General features: G+C 44.3%; 1 protein-coding gene across 9 annotated transcripts in view; it reads left to right on the forward strand.

Annotated features, from left to right (window-relative positions):
* dcaf6 (ddb1 and cul4 associated factor 6) overlaps nucleotides 1-21,317 on the forward strand; it is a 174,668-nt gene that overhangs the window by 39,885 nt on the left and 113,466 nt on the right. For all 9 annotated transcript variants that reach the window (XR_013579150.1, XM_078559693.1, XM_078559694.1 and 6 more), the window contains exons 7-8: nucleotides 390-607; nucleotides 18,009-18,102. Coding sequence is in view for 8 of the 9 variants with exons in the window: in XM_078559693.1 (XP_078415819.1) it covers nucleotides 390-607; nucleotides 18,009-18,102 (312 nt within the window). In the remaining variant the exon portion in view is untranslated. The remainder of the gene's footprint in view (nucleotides 1-389; nucleotides 608-18,008; nucleotides 18,103-21,317) is intronic.

A 21,317-nucleotide genomic window follows, 5' to 3' on the forward strand; every position in this document is an offset into this window, starting at 1 on the left:
AGAATGGGATGGAGTCCTTACAGGAAGCGGGGTGTGAGGAGCTGTAGTCGAGGTAGCTGTGGGAGTCGGTAGGCTTGTAATGGATATTGATGGACAGTCTATCATCAGAAATTGAGACAGAGAGGTCAAGGAAGGGAAGAGAAGTGTCAGAGATGGACCATGTGAAAATGATGGAGGGGTGGAGATTGGAAGCAAAATTAATAAATTTTTCCAGGTCCCGACGAGAGCATGAAGCAGCACCGAAGTAATCATCGATGTACCGGAGAAAGAGTTGTGGGAGGGGGCCGGAGTAACTCTTTTAATAAATTCAGGGAGGCATGGCGGACCAAATGGCTGCCTTCTGTGCTGTAAAATTCTATTGCTGCATGATTATCTTTATTTCTTTGCAGGTAGTTACAATACTCGATCAACCACTGGAATGTGTGCAAGATTTTTACCACCACATCTTACCAATAAATCCTGTCGAGTTACATCTCTCTGTTACAGTAATGATGGACAAGAAATTCTTGTTAGTTATTCCTCAGACTACATTTATCTTTTTGATCCCAATGATGATCAGGGCCGGGAACTTAAACTCCCTTCAGCAGATGAGAGAAGAGAACCAGAGGTAGGTGATTCCCTCGTATATGGGAGAAAGAGATTAATATTCTGCCATAAAAGTTGGTATGTTGATCAATTAATTAAAAGTTGATTCCAAGTGCGGTTTGTTGCAAACCAAAGGTAAATATTTTGTAGCAAACATTTTAACTAGGATCTGAGATGTTAAAAATATATGAAGAAAATGAAATGATAAAATATAGAAGCAATTATATCAATTAGTTCTATGAAATTTTCTAAGATTGTGTTTGAAATTGCAATGCTTACTTCTAAAACTTGCAAGTATTCACATAATTTCCTTGTAAAAGAAGCATTCTGGATGAAAAGAAAATCCCTATTCAGACTTTTGTTCTTTCCCTAGTCTCCTGCAAACTTTGTCTTTAACAGTTTAATTAAATATTATAAACAGCCTATAATTGAAGTAATATTTGTTAAAAACTTGATTTTCATCTGGATAGGTAATAATAAGATATGGCCATCATTCAGTTTTATCAGTTTCCAGTGCCACCGAGCATGGTTAGGGGACGGTAGCATATCGGTAATGTTATTGGACTAGTATTCCGGAAGCCCAGACTAATGCTCTGGGGATGTGAGATAAAATTCCACCATGGAAGCTAAAGAATTTAAATTCGATTAATAAATTTGGAATAAAATGCTAGTCTCATTAATAAAGATCACAAAACTATTGGATTATTGTAAAAACCCATTTAGTTCACTAATAATATCTTTCAGCGGAGGAAATCTGCCACCCTTAACTGCCCTGACTACGTGTGACTCCACATCCATAGCAATATGATTGACTTTTAACTGCTCTCTGAAATGGCCTATCAAGCCACTCAGTTGTATCATCCTACCACAGGAAAGAGACAGCATCACCACCTGCTCAAGAGCAATTAGAGATGGACAATAAATGTTGGCCTTGTCAATGATACTTGATCCCAAGAAAAATAAAAATAGGACCCCGTATTGATCAATATGTAGCAATTTTAGTATGACTGCTTAGCATACTTCCCTGCAAGGCTCCTGGAATGGATTTCTAGTCCATTACTACCCACCTAAAGAGCCAACAGTTCACTCTCTATCTGTAAAGCTCCCATTTTGGACACCATTAATTCTCACCATCAATTCAAAACTGAAATGCCAATTTTTTTGGGTGCAGTTGAGTGATGACTGCATTCCAAATCAGTGCAATGACCTGTTTTTCACTAGGACCACCCTAAGTCAATCTCCCCTCTCAAAAATTCCCCGCTAAAGATTCACTTGCAGAGGCCCAATCTTGCAGGCTTTGATCTGAATACCATAGGCGTTTCAAGGGTCATTTCTAGACTGCATGACTGTCATCTAGAAGTTAGATCTCGCTTAACGACAAACTGAAAAGCCAGTCACCTATTCCAGTTCTTTTCTAGGACTTGCTACCTGTTTGTGTAACCATGTGGTGCTTTGGGATTTTTTTTCTACATTATGGCTGCTATATATAAATATACATTATTATTACCTGTAGAGCTATGTTCACCTTTTAAAAATATTTCCTTTAAGTCTTTCTAGTGAATTCAGTGCTATTTCACCAAAATAATTGTGGCTCACAAGTTAGATTGGAACACTATCAGTCAAATTTTCGAGGAAATGTTGAGAAAGCTGGTGTGTATTAATTTTGAATAAGCCAATTGTTATGATGTTTTTCCAGTTACAAACAAACAAAAATCTGGCATGTAATGTTTAAGTTTTGGAAATTATTTGGGTGATTTTAAAGCCTTTCAGTGCTTTGCTCTAAACAATATCTGTTGAGTTACCTGGTTGCATTTTGACCATTTGATACTATTGTTGAAAATTATTTGTTATAAGAGTGGCGATATACACTTCCCTAAATTGATTTTGGCGTATTTTGTAAGCATCAAGCCCTTTTTAATTGTGTGTAGTGGTCTGGAGTATCAACCAAGCTGATACTTCACTAGTTTCTTTGTCACAATTTGACCAAAATCAACATGACCATTGACTTTTAAGCACAAATTATATTCAACGCAGTTCAAGGTTCCAGAGTCAATTGTTTAAAACACGTCGCGCTGGAAGCAGGTCCTATGAAAAATATGGCCACATCTCTAGGCTGTTTTGCTTTAATTCATTTCAGGGGGGTGTGTGTCATTGGCAAGGTCATCATTTATTACCCATCAATATTTTCTGTCAAGAAGGTGGTGGATTGGTAAACTTCAGATTTAATAACTCTCTTTAAGAAAGGAGGGGGACAGAAAGCAGGATAATGTTGACCAGTTAACCTAATATTTGTCATTGGGAATATGTTGGAATCCATTATTAAGGAAGTAGTAGCAGGACATTTAGAAAATCATAATATAATCAAGCAGAATCTTCATGGATTTATGAAGGGAAAATGGTGATTGATGAATCTATTAGAGTTCTTTGAGAATCTAACATAGTATGGATAAAGGGAAATGTAGTGCATTTGGATTTCCATAAGGCATTTGATAAGGTGCCACGTAAAAGGTTACTACCCAAGATGTATGAGCTCATGGTGTTAGGTAATATATTAGCTAACTAACAGGAAACAAAGTAAGGAAAAAATGGGTCCTTTTTGGATTGATAAACCGTAACTAGTGGTGTACCATAGATTTCAGTGCTGGGACCTCAACTATTTAAGATCTATAGTAATGACTTGGATGAAGGGACAGAGGGCATTGTAGCCAAATCTGATGATACAAAGGTGGGTAGGAAAGCAAGTTGTGAGGATACAGAGTCTGCAAAGCAATATAGATAGGTTAAGTGAGTGGGCAGAAAATTGGCAGATGGATTATAATGTGGGGAAAATGTGAGGTTGTCCACTTTGGCAGGAAGAATAGAAAAGCAGAATTTATTTGAATGTAAAGAGACTGCAGAATGCTGCAGTACAGAGGGATCTGGGTGTCCTCATACATAAATCACAAAAAGTTAGCATGTAGGTACAACATGTAATTAGGAAGGCAAATGGGATGTTGGTCTTTGTTACAAGGGGGATGAAGTATGAAAAGTATAGAAGTCTTGCTACAACTGTACAGAGCATTAGTGAGACCACACCTAGTGTTACAATTGAGGTTTATATGGTTGTTATACTTTGGGACAGTTTCTTTAAAGTAAAATGAAGGGGGTCATGTGACCTGTTCCTAAAGTCTGCCTGACAGCAAGCCTGGGTGGTTTGATTGTTAGAGATAAAGGGGGCCCAGATTGTTTTACTGGGAAGAAGGTGCAAGATGTTTACTTTTAGAGACAATGTCAGCAGCCTATGTGCTTAACCGTGGATAGACTCTGAGGGCAGAATTTTCCCCTCCAGCCTGTGGCAGCGTGGCTGGTGGGACTGGAAAGTTTGGAGCAAGGCCAAAAATCGAAAACCTACTGGCTGTTTGGAATTTTCCCCTCACCACTTCCATGGCTGACTGGCGGGTTGGGTTTCCTGCTGATCCACGACGACAACTCCATTTGCATGTATTATCATATCATGAATGCTCATTAAAAACGCCACTCGCTGAAATCTCTCAGCCTCTCCCAACCTAGCGCCATGTCAGCAGGAAATTAGACTAGTCCGAATCACATTTGGAAAAAAGTGGCGTGCAGCTGCCCTTCTTCACTTCGCTTCTGACTTCGAGGTAAGTGCAACCTGTAAAGCCTATTTGCAATATCGCCTTTCCAGGTTCTCACCAATAACCTCCGGTCCACAGGAGAGTGTCTTCAAAGGGGCTCAGGCAGGGCTGCATATGAGACAGAGACCAGCATTGTGACACTGGGTGGTGATGGGGGTGGGGTGGGGGGGAGAGATGATGTCAGACAGAGGGTGGGGAAGTTGGAGCCTGACATTAAAGATTGGAATGCAGAAACAGTAGGGGGTGGAATGGGAACAAAACAGAACGAATTGGAGGTGATGCACGCAGACTCTGGAATACTAGGGGGCTTTGGCCAGAATTTTCCTGTCGGTGATTTGGGGGCGGGGCCCACTCGCCGATGGGAAAATGATGCGGGACTGACGTCATCCCGGTCCCTTTAAATTTTCAGGAAGGCGGGCAGACAGCGAAATCAGCTGTCTGCCTGCCGACCTGTCAATGGCCAATTGAGGCCATTGACAGGCAAATTAAAGTAATTAAAGGCCCTGCCCGTCCAACCTTAAGGCTGGCGGGCAGGCCAGGAGCCCCAGCGGGCTTCTGATAATACATGAAACGAGGTTTCATGTTCCTTTTTAAAAACTTTAATAAATGTCATGTGATATTTATTAACATGTCCCATCTCGTGTGACATTGTCACATAAAGGGGACATGTTAATAATATTTTATTTCTCTATTTTTTATGTTTTTGACAGTGTCACTAATCTCCCTGAGACAGCACTTTGTCTTAGGGAGCAGTGCGCTTTGTCGCGCGCATGCACGAAAGAGCGCACTTTGACAGATGGGGAATCCACCTCCCCCGGCACAGGAAGCATAGCGCTTCCTGTCGGGCAGGCCGCTGGACAGTTGGCCTGCCCACTCAAAATGGCGGCGGGCCCCATTTCGGCGGCGGGGGTCGGCTGTTCGCCGGCTGCCAAGCCAGTGGGGCCCGCACGCCCACCAAGGGCAAAATTCTGCCCTTTTGTGTTAGTGTCGCACAAGAGAGCAAGGCTTGCACAGAGACTCATGGAGATAGGGGAGGGGAAAGGCTTGCACGTGAGGGACGGGTTGCACAGAGACGGGGGGTGGGGGTGGCACGTGAAGGGGCATTGTGTTGTATCAGGAGTAAAGAAGGAATGGGAGAGATCATTGAAAGGCAGTCATAGTCCCTGGTCTGGGGCCAAGTAGTCAGGAAGCGAGAGTAAAGGCAGTCCTGGGGCTATGCATGGCACATGTCGTGCTCCTGCTTCAGGGAGGGGAAAGGGCTGTGTGCTCAGTAGGGATAAGGCACAGCTTGCTGTGAAGGACGTGGTCATGGTTTTACTGTCACTGGCCACGGCCTTGTCTGGCTTGGAGTGGGCTGCAGATGGGATGGTCAGGGGACGCATCTGCAGCCTGTAAAGGGGAAATCATAATATAGAAGGGGATATTCAAAACTTTCCTGGGTTGAGGAGAGTTCTCTTCTGTACATGACCGTGCATACAGCCTAGAGATTAGGAGGGATGAGGTCCACTGTGGGCATTGGGATATCAACAGTTATGGGTTCAGGTGGGAGGGTTGGAATGTTGACCACAATTGCGATGGGATCTAGGATTACTAGGATAATAGGAGGGAGCTCTACTTGCACACTGGGGTTCCAGGAAGTTTGGAGAGACACGAACAGTCAGAGGGAGAGTCGAAGCTCGTCTCATCGCAAAATCTTAACACCAATACCTTGCCAACACAAAGTAATGGCGTAGTAACAAATTGAAAGTGGAAAAGAATCTAGATGGGAGAAGTCGGAGTCATTGTGGGAGGAATCGGGGCCCATTTCAGGGTGCAGCCTCAAACTGCTTGCACTGAAAACATTGAAGTGGAGTAAGAGCTGATAGAAAAGAGGAAGATTTCCTTGAGAAGGTCCTTTTGGAGCTATTGCCTTACTATGCATTTCAAAGAGAGACCGCAGGAGTCACTGGCTTCACAATGTAGTCGCTCCATTTGAATTTCAACAGAGAGGTATATGAGAATGTATATGACGGCAAGTGTATAGAAAGCACAGCTGCTGCATATCAATGAAAGCCTGTTATGTGCTTTATCCAATTGACGTGGATCATGGGCCAAAGGGCATGTTTGGGTGCTGTGGTTCAGTTCATAGCACCCTCGCCTTTGAATCAGAGGGTTGTGGGTTCATGTCCCACTCCCGGAAACCAGGAACTGTGATTGTACTCGAAAGAGATGCAATCTGTGACTGTTGATAACTCGAAAGAGTTTCCACCAGGACAATTCGGCTCCACACCTCATTATAGGAGGTGTCAGCTGTGGCTCAGTCCATAGCACCCTCACCTTTGAATCAGAAGGTTGTGGGTTCATGTCCCACTCCTGGAAACCAAGAACTGTGATTGTACTCAAAAGAGTTGCAATCTGTGACTGTTGATAACTTGAAAGAATTCAATCATTGCTGAAGTGCAAATTGAGGTTGATCAGCATACAAGATAACAGATTGCAGGAGTTCTTTTGATAAGGTCACACATTTCATAATGTGCCCAAAGCGCTCTCAAGTTCTGTGGGATTGAGTTGTAAAGTGTTATGGTTGGCATCATGGGCACCTTCATATGCGAGTGTGTACCTCAGCTGCGAGGCTACATCAGTGGGAAGCTATTAGCACAGACACAGCTCTGGGGCATGACATTGTTTTTCTGTGTGCGAGTGGAAGGTCTACTATATCTACCCAATGTTCATTAAACTCTTGAGTCTATCATTCCCCAGGGAGAAGGAGGATTGAATAATGGAGCCTGTGGTCAGTGCTGCCTTATTGATGGCAGTGACCTGACTCAGGAGAAGAAGGGGCTGGTGCTGCCTAGCCCAGCTTCGAGAGGAGGCCCAACCTGAGGTCCATGGTCCAGGGAAGCCCCAGCAACAACCAGATGATGAGGAGGCTAGACCCATCCCAAGGAGGCAACTCGCATGACCTAGGGCCTATCAAAGAAGACTCTCCTATCTGGAGATGAGTAACAGACAATGCTGTGCCTGTCTGCACTTGTCAAGAGAGGTGGTAGGTCACATCTGCCACATTCTGCTGGAGGATTTAACGCCCCATGGACTGGGAGGACATTCCCTGCCAGTGCCCCTGAAGGTCACCGCTGCATTCAATTTTCTGCCTGCAGATCGTTCCAGGGGTCCACAGGGGACCTATGCAGCATCTCAGTCCTCAGCACATAAATGTATCAAGGAGGTGACAGATGCCCTCTACCATAAGGCTCATCATTATGTGAACTTTACACTCAATGAAGCTAGCCAGGCTGCTAGATTTCAGGCATTTGCAGATATTTTAGGCTTCCCTAGAGTACAGGGTGCAATCGATTGCACACATGTGGCATTGCAAGCCCCATGGCACCAGCCCCTGATGTTCATTAATGGGAAAGGGTTCCACTCCATCAACATTCAACTGGTATATGATCATCAGAAGCACATCATGCACATATATGCCAGGTGCCCTGGGAGTTCCCATGACTCATACATCCTGAGTCACTCCCAGGTACCTTACATATTTGAAGGGTCTCAGCGAATACAGGGTTGGCTGCTTAGGGATAAGGGCTACCCACTCAAACAATGGCTTATGCCACCAGTGCGTTGTCCTCTGAGTCACTTGGAGTACAGATACAACGAGGTGCATAATGCAATACAATCCATCATTGAGCAAACCATTGACATCCTGAAGATGCACTTCCTATGCTTGGACCGCTCAGGTAGGTCTCTGCAGTAATCTCCAGAGAGGGTGTCCCACATCATCATGGTGTCTTGTGCCCTTTGCAACCTGATGCTCCAAAGTGGGGAACCCTTGCCAGAGGGAGACATGGAGGAGGCTGATGATAAAGAGCAGCATGAGCAGGAATCTGAATTGGGAGATGAGGATATGCATTGATGTGAGGATTCCCTAGAAGAAGCATGATGTGGAAGACATGCCTATGGCACACTGAGTCATATGATTCCAGGATGATTAAGGTACAGGCATTGGGACACATCCACATACCTTACAAACGAGGAGCAGGAGTAGACCTCTCAGCCCTCAAGCCTGCTCCGCCATTCAATAAGATCCTAGCTGATCTGATTGTAACCTCAACTACACATTCCTGCATACCCCAGATAACCTTTCACTCCCCCTTGTTAATTAAAAATCTAACTAGCCCTGCCTTGAAAATATTAAAAGACTCTGCTTCCATCGTCTTTTGAGGAAGAGAGTTCCAAAGACACTCTGAGAGGAAAAAAAAATTCTCCTCATCTCTGTCTTAAATGAGCAACCCCTTATTTTTAAACAGTGACCCCCTAGTTCTAGATTCTCCCACAAGAGGAAACATCCTCTCCACCTCTATCCTGTCAAGACCCCTCAGGATCTTAAAGGTTTCAATCAGGTCCCTTCTTACTCTCTCAATTCCAGTGGATAGAAGCCTAACCTGTCCAATATTTCCTTATAAGACACGCCACCCATTCCTGGTATTAGTCTAGTCAACATTCTCTGAACTGCTTCTGATGCATTTACATCTTTCCTTAAATAAGGAGACCAGTACTGTACATACTACTCTACATGTGGTCTCACCAATGCCCTGTACAACTGAGGCATAACCTCCCTACTTTTGTAATAAATTCCCCTCATAATAAATGATAAAATTCTATTAGCTTTCCTAATTACTTGCTGTACCTGCATACTAACCTTTTGCGATTCATGCACTAGGACACCCAGATCACTGTAAATCTCAGAGCTCTGCAATCTCCCACCATTTAGATAATAAGCTTCTTTATTATTCTTCCTGCCAAAATGAAAAATTTCACATTTGCCCACATGCTCCATTTGCCAGATCTTTGCCCACTCACTTAACCTATCTTTGCCACTTTGTAGTCTCCTTACGCCCTGTTCACAATTTACTTTCCTACCTATCTTTGTGTCGGTCAGCAAATTTAGCAATCATTCCTTCGGTCCCTTCATCCAAGTCATTTATATAAATTGTAAAAAAATTTGAGGCCCCAGCACTGATGCCTGTGGCACACCACTCGTCATATCCTACCAACCAGAAAAATACTTATTTATGCCTACTGTTTCCTGTTAGCTAGGCAATCTTCTATCCATGCCAACATGTTACCCCAACACCATGAGCTTTTATTTTCCACAATAACCATTGATGTGGCACTTTATCAAATGCTTTCTGGAAATCTAAGTAACGTACATACACCGGCTCCCCTTTATCCAAAACACATATGACTCCTTCAAAGAACTCCAATAAATTGGTTAAACACGATATCCCTTTTACAAAGCCATGTTGACTCTGCCTAATTGCCTTGAATTTTTCTAAGTGCCCTGCTATAACATCTTTAATAATAGCTTCTAACATTTTCCCCATGACAGATGTTAGGCTAACTGGCCTATAGTTTCCTGCTTTCTGTCTCCCTCCCATTTTGAATAAAGGAGTTACACGTGCTATTTTCCAATCTAATGGAACCTTCCCCAAGTCTGGGAAATTTTGGAAAATTAAAACCAGTGCATCAACTATCTCATTAGCTACTTCTTTCAAGACCTTAGGGTGAATCCGTCGGTACCGGGGGATTTGTCAGCTTGCACCTCCAACAATTTGCTCAATACCACTTCCCTGGTGATTGTAGTTTTCCCGGGTTCCTTCCTCCCTTCCATTTCCTGATTTACAGCTATTTCCGGGATGTTACCTGTGCCCTGTATAGCGAAGCAGTCTGGACTCTCGCTCTTTGCAGAAAACCATGTCAATTCCCCTTACTATACTGTCCCCTACTAGGGCTCCCTCCACTTGTATGGCTTACTGTACCATGGTGCCATGGTCAGTTTGCTCATCCACCCTGCAGCCCCCGCTCTCATCCAAACAAGCTGAGATAACCTCAAACCTGTTGGACAATTGCAGAGGCTCACACTCCTGCCCTCTAGGTCCCCTTACCTGCCTCATTCGCAGTCACACCCTCCTGTCCTTGGCCACTGACCAAATCAGAGTTTGTGGTGTGACTGCCAAAAGTGATGGTATAAAGCATCCAGGTAATTTTCTCCCTCCCTGATGTGTCGCAGTGTCTGCAGCTCAGCCTCCAGCTCAATGACCCTGAGCTGAAGTTCATAAAGCACTGCAGATGTGTTTGCCCTGGATCGCGATGTTATCCAGGAGCTCCCACATGCTGCAGCCTTGACACATCACCTGTCCTGCCATCCTTAATGTGTTTTAAATAATTATTTAATTATATTGATCACATTTAATGTTGCTTTCTTATATATTTGATTAACTTTACTACCAAATTGTGTCCTATTTTAAACCTTGGGGATAGAATAGAACTTGCCAGATACTCACCAAACAGTTAGCTCTTTTCCCTGTAGTAGAGCAAGAACTAATTTCTATGGGGTGGAAAAGATAGAAAGAGGAAACAAACAACTCCTCTCTCACCAAACTCCAAGTCTTTCAGTTTGTCAACAACTCTGAATTTATAGTAAACTGAACTGGGGCTACAGTAACCAGATTCAACCAGTTAGCTAATTAACTACTCAGCTCCTACAGTTGAGAGTGAGTTTACCCTGTCTAAGCTGCAAGAAAGAAAGAACTTAGCCTGCTTACATGATACTTTCCAGTCATTGCTAATTACAGACTAGATTATATTTTAAGAGCAAAATTTAACAAAATTAACACTTAAACTCCCCCTCTCATCAAACTCCAGGGGCAGGATTTTTGGGCTGGCGGGCAGCTGCGCTAGGCGAGCCTGGGAGTGGCCGGGGAACAGACCACCACCCTTGATCAGCCCCTGATCGCAATTTCACGCTGGCTAGCCAATTACCCCTCAGCGCTTAGTCGGGAACTGGAGGGCCCCAGCCTACTTTGGATGTCCTGCTATTGGACAGGTGCACCTTCCTTGGCCTGTACAGCTGGAGGTGAGGGGGTCACAAGCAGGAGGGGATTGGGATGGGCTGGACTCTCTTGGTGTCACCTGGGTGGATGGCTCCCGGGTGTACAGCTGTTGTTCCTCCTCCCTGTGGGTGCCCGAGGGCCCCTGCCTGACTTCCTAGGAGAAGGGTAACCTGGAGGGTGGTCAAGGTGCCTGGCCCACCCCTCACCTAGCCACTGATAAATCCCACCAATACTATAGTGTTGGAGTGTAGGCCTGAGCGCAAATCCGGCAGGATCTGCTGGACCAAGGTCTCCAAGGCGTTAATTGCGCTTCCCATGGAGACCTCGAGACGCTCGCAAATTGGAGCAGCGACATCAGACAGAACGTGGACAGACTTCTCCGTCCTTCGCTCTAGTCTGTTGACTGCCTCTCGCAACGCTACCTGATTTTCTGCTGCTTGCCATTGCATTTCCAGCACGTTTGATGTGGTCGTTTCCAGAGGCGCATCATTAGACTCGGACTCAGCAGGTGCTTGCTCGTCAGCAGTGCTCCAAGTGCCAGAGACCTGGGCTGCCACTGCCTCCAGTTGTTGTGGAGACTTATCAGTGAGGTGTTCCCCAGAATGTGACCCTGAGCCTACTCTATAACTAGGACCCACCAAGGTGTGCGTCTCTGAGCTGGTGGAGGGTGCAAGTGAATACATTGACAGGTCTTCTAATAGATCCTCAGCTTCCTCATCTGAGGTGGCCTGGGGGCTGGTGCTTATGTTGTGTCTCAAGGTGTGTCCAGACCTGCTGGTGCTTGTAAGAGAGAGCAGATGGATTTGTTCTGGAACAGAATGAATACAGCATTGCAAGTCACTCGCTGAGAATGTCAGGATGTGATCAACTCACGGAGGGCCCATCTGTGCTGGCTTGCTGGGAGAGGCCGATCTCACCTTCCCCACAGGAGTGGCCCCTGCCCTCCCATGCCAACTCAGCAGCATCCTCCTCAAATTTCATGAGCTCCACGATATCGGCCCTCCCTCCTCTGGCCTGGGACCTCTCCCTCTTGTCTTCATCAGGCCAAGCTTACACACAAGTAAATGGAATGTGAGGAGAAGAGATGGAGGAGAAGTTGGGAAGCATGCATGCCTACTGTGTGTGCTGAACCTTCCCCAGTAAGGGGTGAGGATGGAGTATGTGCAGCATGATAGATGCGATGCTGATAATGTTAAAGTGCCTGTGAGACAATCGGTGGTGATGTGTCCCCTGCTAATATTGTGAGATCCCTGACCAGTGTAATATTTTGAGTGCATTGTGCCATTGTGAGAGATGCAATTAGAGTGAGGTGAAGGTTGAGTTACCCTGGTGGAGCGGATGAGATTATGCATCTTCCTACATTGGATGGCGTTTCTAGGCCAGTTGCCCAATGCACTGACCTCCCTTGCAGTGGCCTCCCAGGCTGATGAAGTGAGGCTGGTGGGCTTCCTCGTGCTATCCTTGAGGTAGAGGATATCCCGGTGTTGCCGCACACCATTGAGGAGAGCCTCCAGGGAGTCATTGTTAAACTTTGGAGCAGTTCCCTTCTTTGCTGCAGCCATTTCGATACGTTGTCTTCTCAAAGTTGGGCTGGAGAGAATGAGGTTGGTGTTTAAACATGGCACCTGGATCTTTGAGCCCATTAGGTGACAGCAGGGCAGGCGAATCAGTTCCTGACCTGCCACATGATGTAGAGAGAAATTTGCCTATGCATAATTAATGAGCTTTCAAGTGCAAAACCAGATGTGAATACCTGCCATGCCACTCAGCGGGAAATGGGTCACGAAACCTGCCTGCCACCGCACTTAATCTCAAAAATGGAAAGTTCCACTCTGGGTTTGCAAAGCACCAGAAAAGTGTTGAGAATGTCTGATTGTATACAGCTGTGCTTTTAAACTGCCCGTTTACTTCCAAGATAAAAGAGAGTTGGTGTCTCAAGAATTGTTAATTAGTAATTCTATCTGGATACAAGGCCCATGTGATTCATGTTGCCATGGAGATGGGCTTTGAAAGGGGAGTGTCCAAGATATCCCAGAAACTCTCAAACACGTTAGTCTGCCAGGGCCTGGGAGGGAGAGAGCAGCTAGAGTCCAAAAGGTTTCTGCAGAAAATTCTCCAGGAAAACCCACATCGTGAAAGACAGTTCTGGAGTTAAAAGTTTCCAGGCTGGGGAAAGAAAAGATTGGAAGGAAACCCGAGAATTGAATGTCTACTTAAAGGACAGTGTAAAGTATACTTGATAGTGGGCTTTTTCAGCTGTGAAAGAAGTTCTATTTTGTAGTTTAAAGTATATGTTCCTACAAAAATAATGTTTAGTCAATAGTGCTTTTAATCTGTTTGCTACAGCAAATGTCTTAAAATGAGAAATCTTCTTGTGACATTTATTCAGTTATTAACTGGAAGTTTGGAATTCTAATTAAAAGTTATTGATCTGTACAGAGATCATAACACAAGTACTGTGTACGGTTTTGGTCTCCTTATTTAAGGAGGGATATACTTGCATTGGAGGCAGTTCAGCAAATGTTCACTAGATTGATCCCTAGGATGAAGGGGTTATCATTTGAGGCAAGATTGAGCAGCTTGGGCCTATATTCATTGGAGTTTAGAAGAAATCTTATGAAACGTTTAATATTCTGAGGGGGCTTGATAGAGTAAATGCTGCGAGAATGGGGAAGTCTGGAACTTGGGCATAGTTTCAAAATAAGGGGTATCTCATTTAAGGCAGATGAGGAGGAATTTTGTTTCTCAAAGGGTCGTAGTTCTCTGGAATTCTCTTCTTCAAAGAGCAGTGGAGGCTAGGTTGTTGAATATATTCAATTAAAGCTGTATTATTTTTGATCTACAAGGAGGTCAAGGTTATGGGGAGCAGGCAGGAAAATGGAGTTGAGGCCACAGTCAGATCAGCCATAATCTTATTAAATGGTGGAGTAGACTTGAGGGGTTGAATGACCTACTCTTGCCCCTATTTCTTACGTTCCTTATGTTCTTATGTGAGTCCCCTGAACTGCTGCAGTTGTGATGAAGTTACTCCCTAACTGCTGTTAGGTAGGGGGTTGCAGGATTTTGATCCAGTGACAATGAAGGAATGATGCATTTCCAAGTCAGGATGGTGTGTGACTTGGAGGGGAAAGTGGAGGTGGCAGTGTTCCAAAGTGGCTTCTTCCCTTGGTCTTCTAGATAGTAGAGGTCATGGGTTGGAAGGTGTTAAAGGTTCCTTGGTGAGTTGCTGCAGTGCTTCACTGTGCAGTAGAGGTGGAAGGAGTGAATGCTTAAGGCAGTGGATAAGATGCTGATCAAGGGGGCTGCTTTGCCTTGGGTAGTGTCAAGTTTCTTGAGTGGTGTTGGAGCTGTGTCACCTGGGCATGTGTAGTATATTCCATCACACTTCTGACTTGCACCCTGTAAATGGTGGACAGGCTTTGAGGAGTGGAGAACTGGATCACTCACCGCAGAATTCTCAGCCTCTGTGTGTTTGGTCACATTGTTTATATGCTTAGTCCAGTTAAGTTACTTGCTAGTGGTAACTCCCAGGATTATTAATCACCATTGAGAGTTTCCTCTAATTGTGCTTAGAGCCTCCTTTAAGGTCTGCATATAACGGTTCATTTGGGCTCAAGGAATGAACGTTTTCTAATATGATATTTTAAAAATTTACTGAGAAACTGACTACCACAATATGACTAGGAAATGGTTCTGTACTTTTTTAGTCTTTTTAAATCATTTTCAGTAATTTGAAATCAGATTACTCACGGTTGGTGGATTTACAGTGTGATTAAAAATACTTTTTTGTGTTAAACCCATTTTCTGCTGCATTAATCAACTGTACCTAGTTCCTATTCTTAAATATATCAAGGAAGATTGTTAAGACAAAAAATTAAGTTCTGGAGGTTTTAAAGAATTCGGATATCTGTCTGTTTACCTGAGCTTCACTCAAATCCATCCCCAAACTTAGATATTTATTGGGCCAAACTATAAACCAGGCTTTAGAGCTGGTAATTCAATTCAGAACTACAGAATACTGGGTGTTTCTGCTGATATTTGTTTACATATCTGCACCAAGTACCATTTGTTGCATAGTGCGGTATGGTACTTTAGACAGAATGGTGTTGCTGTTAAAATGTTTTATAGTTGCTGTGTTGGATCTCTTTTCAACAGACTAAAACTAGTTGGACTACAGACCTCTAATGGAATTCCCTTGATAGTGTTTGCAAGGTCATGCACTAACTTAGTCAGCTGTGCTTGCAAAATGCCTAGCGTGCGTTTGCCAAGGTGAATTCATTTCCAAGAGCAATGCCAACAGCATGTGATTATTGGTTCAGACTCTGTTTATAGAACAGCTATTGGAAATATTGGAACAAATGCATCTTTTAAAAGCCCTACACGATTATACTGTTTTTATAGCAGTCTCTTAAGTTTCCATTGTAGTCCAAATTTGGTGTGAGCTTTTGAGCCATATTATTGTTCAATTTGTAGAAATTGACAGATGGCCAGTCTCACGTCACTAGAATGTGTGCGCCTACCTGGGTCTTTTTCCTGTGATTTTAAACCTTTACATCAAATTTTTTTTTAAATCTGCCAATCTGCTATGCCACTATTCAAATCTTAATTTTAGATCAATCATTAGAATGTTGGCTGACAGCTGGAAATGAGTAATAAAAGCTTCATGCTTGTGTTTGTGTGCATGAATGAAACTCTGCCTTCCAGTTTAGGGATGTAAATAAGCAATATAAGTGAGGTTCTCACACCTATTAATAACCACAAGTCAATCTCATACTTTTTAAAAACAAACAGTTGATACCCAAATCAATATCCAAATCTAAGTTAGTTTTCATTTCCTAGTTGTATAATACATTTTTTTTAGTTATGTTGTGCAGCATGCATTTTCTATTCACACACATATTCTGTCTTCATATAGTTATTCTTTGTATGTTGAACATGCACACGTTCTCTTTCTGGTGCTCATTCATGCACACACACTGGGAATTTAACTTCCAGAAATAGGTGGGTGTGTGTTGGGTAAGATGTAAACATGGTTTTAAAAAAACATCAAAACCCAAAGCGCCCACTTCTGGTTTAAATGGAAGCAGAATGGGGGTTTGGGTTATGAATTGGCTCCCAAAAGGCAGGTTGATTATTTAAATATTAGGAAGAAGCTGTGTGCCTCAGATTTAATCTTCATTTTAAATCTGACCCTGGCTAGCCAGGTTTCCCAGGCTATAGGACATCTTCCAGCTAAAGGGAGGCAAGTGCCTTTCCACTTACCTGCTAGATTCAATTTGCTTGCCTCCTCCCTTGTACCACAAGAACCAACCCCCTTCCCATGGCAATGCCCTGGGGACCTGGATTCGAGTCCCTCCACAGCAGATGGTGGAATTTGAATTCAATAAATATCTGGAATTAAAAAAGTCTAATGATGACCATGAAACGATTGCCATAAAAAAAAACTCATCTGGTTCACTAATGCCCTTTAGGGAAGGAAAACTGCTATCCTTACCTAGTTTGACCTACCTGTGACTCCAGTCCCACAGCAATGTGGTTGACTCTTAAAAATGTCCTTTGAACAAGGGCAATTTGGGATGGGCAATAAAATGCTGGCCTAGCCAGAAAGAAAAAAAAAAAGAACCAACCCCCTGCCCACCGTAATGGAGCATCTCTACAAGCCAGGATTTCCCATGACCCGAACCTTCTGACCTCTTACACCCACAATATGCTTCAGATCCCCACCCCCTCCTCCACCAAAATGAGTCCACCCCTCTGATCAACCCGTAACCCTTTACTCTCAATCTCATCTCTTCCTCCTTCTGCTTTGCTTCCCGGCTGTGGTCTGGTGTCACAGGCTTCTCGATCAGAAGGGCCGAGTGGATGATCCATCCCAGCCTCCTCCTGAGGCCCCAGCAACACAGATGTCAGCCTTCAGCCAATTTGATTCACTCCAGGTGATATATTAAAAAAAATGGCTGAAGGCACTGGATACTGCAAAGGCTATGGGCCCGGACAACATTCCGGCAATGGTACTGAAGACTTGTGCTCCAGAACTAGCTGAGCCCCTAGTCAAGCTGTTCCAGTACAGCTACAATAGTGGCATCTACCCAGCAATATTGAAAACTGCCCAGGTATGTCCTGTCCACAGAAAGCACGACAAATCCAACCCGGACAATTACCGCTCTATCAGTCTACTCTTGATCATCGTCAAAGTGATTCCAGGGGTCATCGACAGTGTTATCAAATGGCTCTTACTCGGTGATAATCTGCTCACTGACGCTGCATTTGGGTTCCACCAGTGGCCACTCTGCTCCTGACCTCATTGCAGCCTTGGTCCAAACATGGACAAAAGAGCTGAACTCGAGAGGCGAGGTGTGATTGACTGCCCTTCACATCAAGGCAGCATTTGACTGATGTGCCATCAAGCAGCCTTAGCAAAACTGGAGTCAATGGGAACCGGGGAGAGGAGAAAACTCTTCACTGGTTGGAGTCATAGCTAGCACAAAGGAAGATGGTTGTGGTTGTTGGAGGTCAATCATCTAAGTCCCAGGACATCACTGCAGGAGTTCCTCAGGTAGTTTCCTAGGCCTAATCATTTTCAACTGCTTCAAAAATTTTAAAATGCTATAATTCAGAGTTAGGTCTATTTTAATTTAGATTTTGTTTTCTATTGATACACACGTTCATTACATATGTGTGCATATATATTTCTAATGTTAAAAAAATATATACAGTATATATTTTATTGATATATGCAAATTATGCATTCTACCAGTGACACTTTGGACTGTTCAGGTAAAAAAAGATTGCCAATCTATGCCCTAAACCAACAATCTTCCCCATCATCAGTCGTGGACCTTCCACACATTTTAGAACTTTACTCAACCCAATAGAGCTTCTTTTCACACAAACTCATGATATTTATTTCTAGATCCGACAGCCACCTGTCAAACGCCTGAGACTTCGAGGGGATTGGTCTGATACTGGGCCGCGGGCTAGACCTGAGAGTGAGCGTGAACGAGATGGTAAGAATTTTATACATTAGATGTGGCACCGTTATCTTTAATTGCAAAGATTTCCTTCCCTAAAGAGCAACAACTTGGTAGATTCATGGTCAACATTACTGAACTAGGGCTTTATTCCAGATTAATTTGTTTTAATTTAAATTCAGCCAGGAATTTGAACTCCTGTCTCCCATGCATTATCCAGGCCTCTGGATTACTAGTTCAGTAACACTACCAATAAACCACCATTCCCTTTATAAAGATCAGGCCCCACTAGTTGATTATCTTTGCTCATGATTTTGCGAAAACAGCTGCTTTGTGACCAGTTCCAAGAACCAGAAAGCCATCCAAAGTTGGGGCAAAAGGAAAATTAAAGATGGGGATGTAATTTGTGGATGGAAAACTAGACATGGGAGGAACTTTACTTCCCCTAGTAACTAATGGCAACTTATTGAAATTCCACTGGTAACTAATAGTAATACTGCTAACATTCAAATTTTTCACATAACCAACAGCAATACAATAATTCGCTGATAGCCCATATAATATCCTGATATCCAATCTGTAACTTGTAATGATCCTAAAATCTGATAATATTCACCCTGAAATTACAGCTATTTTCCTCCTGAACTGCACAAAGCCCCCTGGCTGATGCCACTTTTAATAGACCCCACCTCACTTCCTGTCTTTTTGGATTCTGGTTTGGACTTGGGTTTTAAGTGACTGTGACAACTCTGGCTCTGATTGATGTTTCCAGTTCAATCTATACTAACAGGTCGCATTATCCTAAACTCAGCTCATCACCAACACTTGTAAATCATTCCCTGGGCTTGGAATGATAGAAATTACAGCATAGAAGCCCCAGTGCCTGTTCCTGCACCTCTGGCGTTGGTGGTATTGTTGCTGGACTAGTAAGCCAGAGACCCAAGGTAATGCTCTGGGGATCCGGGTTCGAATTGAATTTGAATTCAATAAAAATCTGGAATTAAAGGTCTAATGATGACCACGAAACCATTGTCGATTATTGTAAAAACCCATTTGGTCCTTTAGGGAAGGACATCTGCCGTCTGTACCTGGTTTGGCCTACATGTGACCCCAGACCCACAGCAATGTGGTTGGCTTCTAAATGCCCTCTGAAATAGCCTAGTAAGCCATTCAGTTGTATAAAACCACTACAAAGTCTCAAAAGAGGAATGAAACCGGATGGACCACTCGACCTAGGCACTGGAAACGACAACAGCATACTCAGCCCTGTCGACCATGCAAAGTCCTCCTTACTAACATCTGGGGCTAGTGCCAAAATTGGGAGAGCTGTCCCACAGACTAATCAAACAAACGCCTGACATAGTCATCCTCACGAAACCATATCTTACAGATCATGACCCAGACACCTCCATCACCATCCCTGGGTATGTCCTGTCCCACCAACAGGACAAACCCAACAGAGGTGGCGGCACAGTGGTATACAGTCGGGAAGGAGTTGTACCAGGAGTCCTCAACATCGACTCCAGACCTGAGGAAGTCTCATGGCATCAGGTCAAACAAGGAAACCTGCTGCTGATTGCCATGTACCGCCCTCCTTCAGCTGATGAATCACTGCTCCTCCATTTTGAACACCACTTGGAGGAAGCACTGAGGGTGGCAATGTACTCTGGGTGGGGGACTTCAATGTCCATCACCAAGAGTGGCTCGGTAGCACCACCATTGACCAAGCTGGCCGAGTCCTAAAGGGACACAGCTGCTAAACTGGGTCTGCAGCAGGTGGTGAGGGAACCAACAAGAGGGGGAAACACACTTGACTCATCCTCACCAACCTGCCTGCCACAGATGCATCTGTCCATGACAGTATCACTATGAGTGACCACCGCACAGTTGTTGTGGAGACGAAGTCCCGCCTTCACACTGAGGATACTCTCCATTATGTTGTGTGGCACTACCACCATGCTAAATGGGATAGATTTCGAACAGATCTAGCAACTCAAGACTGGGCATCTATGAGGTGCTGTGGACCATCATCACCAGCAGAATTATACTCAACCTCAATCTGTAACCCCATGGCCCAGCATATCCCCCATTCTACCATTACCATCAAGCCAGGGGAACAACTCTGGTTGAATGAAGAGTGCAGGAGGGCATTCCAGGAGCAGCACCAGGCATACCTAAAAATGAGTTGTAAACCTGGTGAAGCTATTACACAGGACTACTTGCGTGCCAAACAGCATACGCAGCAAGCGATAGACAGAGCTAAGCCATCCCACAACCAACGGATCAGATCTAGGCTCTGCAGCCCTGCCACATCCAATCGTGAATGGTGGTGGACAATTATTAAACAACTCAATGGAGGAGGAGGCTCTATAAATATCCCCATCCTCAATGATGGGGGAGCCCAGCACAGCAGTGCAAAAGATAAGCATTTGCTGCAATCTTCAGCCAGAAGTGCCGAGTGGAGAATCCATCTCAGCCTCCTCCGGAGGTCCCCACCATCACAGTTGCCAGTCTTCAGTCAATTCGATTCACTCCATGTGATATCAAGAAACAGCTGAAGGCACTGGATAGTGCAAAGGCTTATGGGCCCTGACAATATTCCGGCAATAATGCTGAAGATCTGTGCTCCAGGACTTGCCGCACCCCTAGCCAAGCTGTTCCAGTACAGCTACAACACTGGCATCTACCTGGCTATGTGGAAAATTGCCCAGGTATGCCCTCTACACAAAAAGCAGGACAAATCCAACCTGGCCAATTACCGCCCCATCAGTCAACTCTCGATCACCAGTAAAGTAATAGAAGGGGTCATCAACAGTGCTATCAAACGGCATTTGCTCAGCAATAACCCGCTCACTGATGCCCACTTTAGGTTCCACCAGGGCCACTTGGCTACTGACCTCATTACAGCCTTGGTTCAAACATGGACAAAAGAGCTGAACTCCCGAGGTGAGGTGAGAGTAACTGCTCTTTCCGTCAAGGCCGCATTTGACTAAGTGTGGCATCAAGAAGCCCCAGCAAAACTGGAATCAATGTGAATCGGGGAAACTCTCCACTGGTTGGAGTCATACCTAGCACAAAGGAAGATGATTGTGGTTGTTGGAGGTCAGTAGGCTCAGCTCCAGGACATCACTTCAAGTGTTCCTCAGGGTAGTGTCCTTGGCCCAACCATCTTCAGCTGCTTCATCAATGACCTTCCATCATAAGGTCAGAAGTGGGGATGTTTGCTGATGATTGCACAACGTTCAGCACCA

This window comes from Cetorhinus maximus, chromosome 16 (genome assembly GCF_964194155.1).
Source record: "Cetorhinus maximus chromosome 16, sCetMax3.hap1.1, whole genome shotgun sequence".
In the NCBI taxonomy this organism is placed as follows: Eukaryota; Metazoa; Chordata; class Chondrichthyes; order Lamniformes; family Cetorhinidae; genus Cetorhinus; species Cetorhinus maximus.